The sequence below is a fragment of the Pleuronectes platessa genome, chromosome 23 (genome assembly GCF_947347685.1).
Source record: "Pleuronectes platessa chromosome 23, fPlePla1.1, whole genome shotgun sequence".
Lineage (NCBI taxonomy): Eukaryota > Metazoa > Chordata > Actinopteri > Pleuronectiformes > Pleuronectidae > Pleuronectes > Pleuronectes platessa.
Genome location: NC_070648.1, coordinates 16019494 through 16030245, shown reverse-complemented (window position 1 = coordinate 16030245; position 10752 = coordinate 16019494). Strand labels below are relative to the sequence as shown.

At 39.3% G+C, this 10752-nt stretch overlaps 1 protein-coding gene across 1 annotated transcript; it reads right to left on the bottom strand.

Moving 5' to 3' along the window:
- Nucleotides 1-1260: 1260 nt before the first annotated feature.
- Nucleotides 1261-10634, bottom strand: si:dkey-6n21.13 (P2Y purinoceptor 3). The gene is made up of 2 exons (XM_053416278.1): nucleotides 10384-10634; nucleotides 1261-2911 (listed from the first exon to the last, which is right to left on the bottom strand). Exon 2 carries the CDS (start codon nucleotides 2752-2754, stop codon nucleotides 1294-1296), a length of 1461 nt encoding a protein of 486 aa, XP_053272253.1. The 5' UTR covers nucleotides 2755-2911; nucleotides 10384-10634; the 3' UTR covers nucleotides 1261-1293.
- Nucleotides 10635-10752: the final 118 nt, after the last annotated feature.

Genomic DNA, 10752 nt, shown 5'->3' with positions numbered 1-10752 from the left:
TCTAACAAAAATGTCTAGAGAGTTTGTGGATACAAGAGCTGACTGTGTGTCTGTGTGATGTTAAAAAAAAGTCACATGATCTTTGCAGCTGAGTTAATACATCACTTCCTGTCTCTGTCTGCTGCACCTGGCTGCTCCACCTCTGAGGATTTGTTGCTGTTGGGATCGCGTCTGGGCAGAGAACCTCCCACTCTAGTGGATATAAGTGCTACCATGATGATGTCATTTGGAGCCAGAGTCCAGTCCAGTAGTGATCATTGTAAGGGGAATCGAACTCTACCGATACATGCGCTCAATCAATTTCGAGTCAATGTCAGCTGTCAATCATGCCATCTAACACCATTTTCATAACATCTAATATTAAATTTAAACCAAACTTATCAGACACTTCAATATTTCAACAAACTAACTTAAATGACAGAAACTACCTTCACTTTTGGGAGCTTTCATGTTATTCATCTGTATATAATGAATAAAGCACTTTAACCTGTTAAAGTATTTTTTGTACTCTTTCCTTACTCTTGTTGAGGATGTCACACCTTGTTAAAGCTCTATGAGTCAAATTATGATTTGTGAATGGGACTATACAAATAAAATTTGATTGATCGATTGATAATCCTCTGAAACATGTTTGGTTCAAATGTCCATATATTCACATATACCTTATATGAAATAATATTGAAATTCAAAGACGTGTATTCCCTATATTAGAATGCGTACGTGAATAATTCATAATAAAGTGGTGGGGCAGTTGGCCTCTACCAAATGAGGACAAATATGACTCGCTGAAATGCCATGGCAATGCACAGATTCAGCAGATTTGTTTAAGTTAAATTTTGACTGGAATACTATCATCACTTGTTTATGATTGCCTTCTTTCTAAACATTCTCCTTCATGAGACAACTGGCTTTTTGGGGGTAGCCATTTGGAACATGTTTGGTTGGATGAGAATAAAACAGTTAGTGATCACAAAGGTAAGCAGAGTATAATTTTAAATCTGACACATTATAAATACCATATAGGCTACCATATAAAACAAAATAATGTAGTTTACATAATAAGGTCACATTGTCATTCATGCTGTTTATACTAACTAAGCTTCAAAGAATGATTTTCATTGAACCACAAGTATCAGTAAATAAAAGTTATATTCATTGTCTTGCTTGGGTCATCTTTAATCACTGCTTTTGCTACAGTGCTCCTATTATATATTGTATGATTTTTTTTTTTTTCTAGTAAAAGACAACCTGCAGTGCATCAAAAATTCATTCTTTTATTTCTCAAAAAAACGTTCATTCAACTATATATGTGACTTTTGCTCTGTTTACGTATGACGGACTCTTAAATGCTTTATTCTCCTTATTGTCCATTATGTCTTCCATTTCATTCTCTGCATTCTCTCCTTTTCTCATCATCTTCAGTGGTAACAGAAGCCCGCCATGTTGCTGAGTGTTGCCGTTTACTGTCTGGCAGCAGTGAGCTCCCCCCTTGTCTTTAGTTAGGAAGTAAAGTAGGGCGTTAAGCCAAGCGTTGAATGACGCCAAAGGCCTTGTAATCTTATAGCACATGGAGACCATGGTCATGGTAGGACAGGGAACTCTCTTTGTCACTTTCAACAGGAGGAAAATTGTTTTGGTGACATGAAAGGGGAGGAAACAAAGAGCAAAGAGGAGAGTGATAGTGATAATGGTCCTGATAGATTTGCGTCTGCGATTGGCATATGGGGAGTGGGCACCAAGAAACATGGAAATTCCTCCATCTCTTCCAACTGTCCTTGACAGTTCATTGCTTCCTCTTCTTTCTCTTCCAGCTATTGCCAAGTTTGTTCTCCATCTTCTCTCCACTCCCTCATGTCCTCCCTCTCTCTTGCCTCTGTGGGATGAGGGGCGTGAATGCAGAGTTCTAAATATGGTTAGAACAACATGAGAGTAACACCAAGCAATTATAGAAAAAGGCAAAAAAAAGCCCAGCAAATGGAGTATGATGCCATAGGGTATATAATCAGGGAACTCCTTATCTATTGCATCATCCCAACAGTTCTGGTATTCCTCAGTGACACCTCCCAAGTTATCATGGCTTGCATTACCATTAATAGCTGATATCTCATAGTTTGGCTCTTCAGTTATGCTTTCATTGGTGACAGCCCCCCCCATTCTTGCCACATGACCAGTCTGAGCAAACCGGAATATAGGGCAGGTCAAAGCAAAAACCACAATCCAAACCAGAACACAAGTGTACTTGACAGCCTTCTTGGTCTCCAGTGTGATCACTTTCATTGGGTGGCAGATACCGAGGTATCTGTGCACAGAGATGCAAGTGAGGAAGAAGATGGAGCAGTAGAGGTTAAAGTAAAACAGAAAACGGACAAGGCGGCACATGAAGTCCCCAAAGACCCAACGGTCTTGCATGATGTAGCTAGCCACAAGGAATGGCAGTGACAGGCCGTACATGAAGTCTGTAGAGGCTAGGTTGACCATGTAGATTAGAGAGGCATTCCAGCGTTTGGTCTGGCGGAAGGAACGGTAGAGGACAACAGAGTTAAGGGAAATGCTGAAGATAAATGTGAAAGAGTAACAGATGGGGAGGAAAATGTACTTGTAGGACTCATCTATGCTGCAGGATGGAGATGGAGGGGTGGTGGAGGGAGAAGAAGAGGGTGAGGATGAACTTAGAACGCCATGGAGGACTGAGTCACTAATGTTGAGAGGAACCCCACCACTGGATGACATTCTGATGAATAAATGGATTTTCATGTGAGGAACAGGTTGAATGAGGCCGTGGCTTGTTTGTTTGTTGTTCCGTCAGACTTCTTCTCTCTCATCCTTCTACTTGGTACTGTTTATTGTCAGTTTTGTGTGATCCTTTGCTGTCAATTTTCCGATGATTTCGGATCCTTGAGTGGGTGTTTACCTGGAGATAAAGAGACAAGTTAGTAATCAGCTTACAGTGATTCAAGGTTCTCAGTTAATTTGCCGAACTAAATTTCCATTTGCTGATGCAATCATTGTCTCTTTGCACAAAATAATATCTGGATGCTTTTCATAAATTTTAATAATTCTAATTCTGATTCAGCTGGTTTACACCAGGTGATGGCCATCACTATTTAAACGGTGTCCTGGGACCTCAAGGCTGTTGGTCCTGCTCTGACCACCTGATGCGGGAAGGCTGTCTGCCCCTGTCTTTTGTATCTATTTTGTCAAATAAATGGGAGAATTGTTAAACGTTACCCGACGGTGTCTGTCTTCCCTATGTCATGACTATTGTGAGCTAGATAGCCGTGACATGGTCCTGATGGCTTCCAACGTTACTGGCATGACAAGGAGATGCCACCTGAGATATTTTCTACGCGGCACAGTGGAGGGGGTGCCATCATGATCTGGGGTGCTTTTTCCTTCAATGGAACAATGGAGCTCCAGGTTGTGCAGGGGCGTCAAACAGCAGCTGGCTATGTGGAGATGTTGCAGCGGGCATCCCTCATGACTGAGGGCCCTTGTCTGTGTGGTAACGACTGGGTGTTTCAGCAGGACAACGCTCCAATTCACAATGCCCGTCTGACCAAGACTTTTTTCCAGGAGAATAACATCACTCTTTTGGACCATCCTGCGTGTTCCCCTGATCTTAATCCAATTGAGAACATTTGGGGATGGATGGCAAGGGAAGTTTACAAAAATGGACTTCAGTTCCAGACAGTGGATGCCCTTCGTGAAGCCATCTTCACCACTTGGCGCAACATTCGCACTAGCCTTTTGGAAACACTTGCATCAAGCATGCCAAAACGAATTTTTGAAGTGATCAACAATAATGGTGGAGCTACTCATTACTGAGTCCGTTTTTGACACTTTAATTTCTGTTTTAGGAGTTTTTTTTTTTTTTTTTTAGCTGTGGTCTTAAATTTTTGTTCAGCTGATGAACAGCCTACTTCAGTTAAATTGTTGTTTTCAATAAATTGCCTGCTCACAACTTTTGGGCTCTTGTTCCCATTTCTTCTTTTTGCATTTTGAAACTCTACTTAGAACCTTCCTAAGATTCAACAGTGCAAAATGCAAATTCATGCAATTTTTTAACTGGTCTTAAGATTTTGATCAGGAGTGTATATATATATTCTGGATTATGTTGTTGTTACAGAAGAATACTGAAATAATATTCTAATATGACCATATATACTAGGGGATATTATCATATTAGTGATGCGAGAAAGTGCATATTGCCTCAACATCCCCATTCCTACCTTAGGGTACTATTAATCCAAAATAGCAGAAGCTAAGATAGCAAACATAATAACACTTCCTAATTTACACCTGCATGTTAACATTATAAGCACCTTTTGATCTAATTCCTAATATCTCAAAGCACCAGTCAACGATGAGGTAAATCAGGAGGTAGTATTTCCTACTGCCTCCAATTCTTTGAATGTTGACCAGGACCTTTGCACAATCTTTTTGACCTCCTATTGTATGCTGCTGATTCGGAGTGCTTGTTTGCTTTCCTCTGTACAAGGGTATGCTGCTGATTCAGTCTCTTCTCACTCCATTAGCTCAGCAATAAGTAACCAAACTTACCGTTGTGTCTCCATCCGACTATAACATTAAGTCTCACTTTAATGACTATAGACTGTCATTACAATTCCAAAACCTACTCTAATTCCAACTCACATGAAGAAGAATTATGCTAAATCAAGATATTTCAGTTGAACAGGATAAACTGAAGCAACACTCAGTTGAAAGGCTGACCATCAGCTGTATTGCTTGATATTAGGATCAGCACACATACAGGTGCAACAGTGTGTGTTCAGTGAGCCATCTGCAGGTTTTACAAGCACTTCCCTAGAGTTCAAGTAAATAAGGGTAATGTGTCAACCAGTAACATGACATATTAACAGTAAAACAGAAATATAGCCACAAAAGGTGAACTCTTTGAAATGAACTGCATTTATGTATAAACAGATCTCATATCAACATCTAAGTTACAGTTATAACGTTTTGATACCCATAATGTATATTATTCATTCATTTATTTATTATTCACATTGAGAAGTTTAGAAAAAGTATTTGACTGACTCAAATTACCTTTATTTGTTTAGAAACTAGCAAGGTGTGCGTTAAATATATTTCAACATATAATAACTTAGATTTTCTAAACAAGCTGATGTGAACCTGGTCTCACAAAAAGACCCATGAGACTTATGCTCAAGTCAAGACATGTGACAGGGGCGGCTGTAGCTGAGGAGTAGAGTGACCACTCTACCCCTCAGAGTGGTCTGAGGGGTAGAGTGGTCACTACCACTCTACCCCTCAGACCTTCAGGTCGACCTGAACTGCCGACCTTCAGGTCCTCCAACCTGAAGGTCGGCAGTTCGATCCCCAGTCTGACCCATCTGCATGCCGAAGTGTCCTTGGGCAAGATGCTGAACCCCGAATGGCCCCCCATAGAATAACAAAGTAACTGCGAATAGATGCACTGTATGAATGTGTGTGTGAATGGGTGAATGTAAAACTGTACTGTAAAGCGCTTTGAGTGGTCATCAGAACTAGAAAAGTGCTTTATAAATACAAAACCATTTACCATTTACATGTTGATCCACAAAGTTAGAAGGCATTACAGAGTCACCTCAAAGAGTTTAGATATTCATCATGCTACAGTCAGACCAGGTGTTTGTAAAAAGCGATGGCTTAGTTCTGTGGTTGTGCTCTGATTAATCTAAGGTGGACTTTTTGAGAAGAACACAAAAAACATGTCTGGTTTAAAAAGGCCACTTTGTATTAACAATAATATCATGCCAGCGGTAAAGTGCTGAGGAGGGAGCATCGTGACTTTGGGCTTTGCTTGGTGTGGGTCTGGACTTTGATGTAAAGATAAAGTAGGACAATGATCGTGGAATCAAAATAAATCTACAACAGAATGAATTCAAACAAAGTAAATCCAACTTCAGGAGTGGTCTAGTCGGAGTCCAGAGCTGAACCAAGTAGAGAAACTGTGGAATGAGCTCAGAGCTGAGTAGCACTGTAGGAGGAATGGTACAAAACTGTTCCTGAACCTTGTGCTCTGGTGTGTAACGGATTCTACTGTTAATGGTTACTGAAGTGACTTCCTTCCAATGTAGTAAACCTTTCAATCATTTGCATCAGGCAGTAAAGTAACAACTTTAGATGACAGGTGTTAGCCCCTTAGCTGCAAGTGCTTATTATATTTGATTGCATGCTGCACTGTTTAAATTTGTGGGATGTTTTCACTAAACAATATGAAAAATCGTCAGATGTAGTCAGAGCACCATGTTTTCTTACAAAATGACTATCACTGCCTCGTTATTACTTACACCAGCAAAGGAGACAATCAGGTAGAAAATATACTTTTTCTATAAACTTTTTTCAATGTCTGTCTCAGGGAAGGATTACCCGCAAATTCAAAAAATTATTTACGACAATCATGCTGGAAAAGCATATTTTTTGGGCAGAGAGAGAGAAAAAATAAGCAGGCGAAGCGAAATGCTCTATGCGCTAGACTAGACTAAAGTCTAACCCAGGGGTCAGCAACCTTTACTACCAAAAGAGCCATTTTGCCCCCTCTTCCACCAACTAAAACGTATCTGGGGCCGCAAAACACATTTGACAGCACAGTTTATATAGTTTTATATATAGTTATGCTCAGTGTTGTGCCAGTTCACACTTAAACAAGTTTACATTCATAGTTACATTTTTTAGTTCACCGTTCAAAAAATTTACAAGTTCACATGCATTTTAGGGGATGATTTAGGTGACAAATTTACGATCATGTGTTTACTAATTAATCCATGGTGTTGGATCATGTATCTGTGTTGCTCCGGGCATTTGAACATTGAGTCCTGACTGTGAGCTCCTGTTATTTTTCATGATGTTTAAATGAAGTCTCAAACTCTGTAGCGAATAAAACAACACTAAGTTACTTCATGTAACTGATCAGGTTGTTCAGAATGTTTATGAGATTTAGTGAGAGCAGAGATTTAGTCAGAGTGGAGGAGGAATCAGAAACTCCACCTCGACCAACAACAGGTTCTGCTCTGATCACTGAGCAGCATTTGACCATAGAGAAACTGGTTTTACTGTTTCCACTGTTCCTCAACAAAGTCAGTGACCGGCAGCTTCACTTGAACGAGCTCTGATCACACTGTGTAATGCTCTTCTCAGCGATTGAGTACACACATACACACAATCTCTCGTTCCTGGTATTTCACATTATGGATGATTCAAAAATAAAAGTGAAAATTGATTCGTTCAGTTCATTGTTCACGAAAAATATAACTGTTCATACAAAACACTACACAGGGAGCCACTGCAGAGGGGTTGAAGAGCTGAATGCGGGATGCCGACCCCTGGTCTAACCCATAGAGACCAGCGCTCCCAAGTCTGTACTTCGCCAAATGCAGGTCTCTTACATGAGAAATACGATACATACATCTCCTCATCGCTATGCAGCGTGCAAACAGCTGTGTTATTGTGTGGATTCATAATTCAGCGAAATTTAAGCCCCTGTACATTGATTCCCTTGGATGTTCCATTTGCCTACAAGAGGAGGGGGAAGTATGAATTTCTTGTACCTGAATCTATGTAATCTACATAAATCTATGTAATGCTCAATGGTTAGGTTAAAATCAATTCTAATATTGTTAGAAAATTGTCTTTACAGACGAATTAATTAATATGTTAAGTATTTTTGTTTTTATGAATATGTTGGTTTATTTGATCTTTGAAACCCATCCCATTGTCGCGCTTTGGTACGGGCGCCCAGGAATCATTAGGTGCTTTAGACTTGGACTGGCTGTGTCTGACTCTATGGTCTGACTTGATCTGCTGGCAGCTGCAGTGGTGGAGTAAAATTACACAAGTTTAAGGTCTGTTACATGATTTACGTCTCGTAGCTTCAGCTCTGAGCTTTCTCTTTTTTTGTTGCAGATGAAATGGATGCTTTGGAAATCCCTTTGTTTCTGCATAAATAATATAATTAATAACGAAGTTGAATGAGAAGTTTTTTTCAGCTGAAAACTAAATTAAATAGTGACCATGGTTAAATACACAGGAGATAAAATTCATCACATCCTCTTAGGAGAGAAATAAACAGATAATGTTTTCCTTTTATATTAATCATACAGATATGCGTGTGTGCGTGCGTGCGTGTGTGTTTGTATGTGTGTGTGTGTGTGTGTGTGTGTGTGTCTCTCTCTGTGTGTGTGTGTGTGAGTGTAAACATACATTACATTACATTTCATTTAGCTGACGCTTTTATCCAAAGCGACTTACAATAAGTGCATTCAACCCCCGAGGGTACAGACCCAGGACGACAAGAATCAAGAAAATACAATTTCTTCAAAATAAAGTAAAACTACAAAGTGCTATGCATACATACATATATAGTTAAGTTTTTAGTTATTTACGAAGTAAAATGTGGGAAAAAAAATTGTTACAAAAAAAGGGTTAAGAGGGTTCAGCTTTGAACACCTTACATTTATAGATGTACGAAGCAGAAAACACATTTGATTTGTCAGAGTAAAAACATAAGACGCATCTTGCGTGTCACTGAAGCCTTTAGCCAATCAGAGCAGAGTGGTGATGTCACAGAAGCGGCCCCAGGGTGGTGCAGCTGGAGGAGAACAACAGCATGGTCTGTCTGTAGCCGGCTCGTTCGCGCGATATTTTACAGTCGCATGACCTTGTTACGTTTTGCAGCGCTGGATGTAGTCGGACAAAGTCGGACTGCACAGCGTCACATCGACTCGAACGCACCTAGTCTCTGAGTTTGCATTTGGAGCTGAGAGAGAGAGTGGCCTGACAAGAGTAAACGGATGCGGTCCTTGTTTTATATCATATCATTACAGTAAACGCATCTAAAGAGAGCTTGGATGTCGCAATGTTTTCTTGGTGTGTGTCCTGAACTCACACTCTTTTGAACTACTTCCAGAACAAACGTTAACCGAAGTTTTTACGACAGGTGACAGTGGAAACACTACCGCCTTTGTCCACAGAGGCGCCAAAATCAACAAAGACGATGAGTTCCTTGTATGAGCTTTAAAGCACGATGCTACTTCAGCGACAAGCTACTTAAAGCTACTTTTGAATACATCTAAGCGTTGTAAAACTCAACTCTGTTTTGCAGCAATATTTTCCCATTGTGAAGTTTTTGGCATAATAGAAATACGCTTACATGTATACATAACAAGTTTGTGTGGGAGAAATCTGGCTGGGAAGCCATGTTTACATAAACAAACATGATATTTAAGAAGACACAAAAAAGTGAAGACCATACGTTTACTTTCATTGATTATATGACTGAAATGTTTTTTAAGAGTCTGAATAAAGGTAAATCTATAACTGCATAAAATAGTATGAGATTTTTTTGCAAATAAATTACATATTTAATACTATTCCGTTGGCTTTGATTCATTTTAACATTTGCTATTCACTGTGAAGTGTAACACATTTAAAGACATTTGAAACACTGCATAGTACTATGTAGAATAAATAAAAATACATCCACATATAAAAGTTTATGTATCATGTATTCAGAAATGCTCAGCACATCGGTAGGCAATACTTACATTTTATTAAAGGTCTAGTGGAAGCTCCACACATTGATTGATGTGGGCATTTCTTAAATTTCTTGTCATCAACTTTCTCCAGTATATTTACCTGTATTATCGTTACATAAGTGGCTGTTTTTGTATGATACTTTGTTAAAGTTAAGTCCCACATTTACCTTGCTGTTCAGTGTGGTAGGTTAGTCAGTTTCACTGCACTAAGGCCTTTTGAAAACGGGAAATGTTGAGTGTTTTCATGTGAGGTTAAGCATTGAGGTAAACATTAGATTTTCCGTTGACCAAAGTGGCTACTGGTAAAGAATTATGTCAAAGTTTTCAAAATCTAATATCCAACTAACATCTTGTCAGAATTAAGAGCTAATCAAATCAAGTGGTTTTATATATTTTAAGGCCTGATGAATGGAAGGTCTTTTTAAGGACATACAAACACCCTGCGTTAAGAAAATCAATTCAGTACATATTATTTCCTGTTATGGACTGAATGCAGGCCTAATCAACACTGTTAGTTTTCTTGAGGCAGCTAATATGTTCGGAGAAGCCCCAGGCTTCACAAAGTCCAACTTGGTTTATAATGTGCCCCTATATTCATATTAATTCTTATTAAGAAATGTTTTTAGTTAAGTTTTTAAAGTTACAAAACAACTTGAACTGATGTTTAATAATAAACTGTATTACTGCTTTGACAAATGTTCTGGATTATATGACCAGAGTGAAATCTTCAGTGCTGCATTAGGAGTTCAGTGTTTGTCTAAAGGGAACTGCATAAAACTCATAAATACCTGCATCACTGCAATCTGCTGTTAGAAAGAAAGCTTACCTGTGCCAGCGATGACTTTTACTCCATATGGCTCCTGTTACATCAGTCACCCATTTGAATAATCACAAGAAAATACAAAAAAACTCCAAAAGGCTTTGACTGCAGCGCATGTCAGCAACTGTAAAATTCACCCTTTTCTGGTTGTATACAAAATAGTCAGCACACATCAGCTGTAGTCAGGTTTTATCAGTCCCAATTAGTGACCTTGACAGTAGGACCACTTCAGCTTTCACCTCTTTTCTGCTGCTTCCCTGAACAGTCCGACCAGTTTCTATGGTAATTCAGTCCCTCCCTCTGTCCCTCATTGTGTGTCATCCAATTCTTCTTCCCGCTTCAGCTGTTGTGCGTTTGTGTGTGCATGTGTGTGTG

What these genes read in the sequence shown, in the direction of transcription:
- si:dkey-6n21.13 (XM_053416278.1), bottom strand. Translation starts at nt 2,754, where the DNA reads ATGAAAATCCATTTATTCATCAGAATGTCATCCAGTGGTGGGGTTCCT.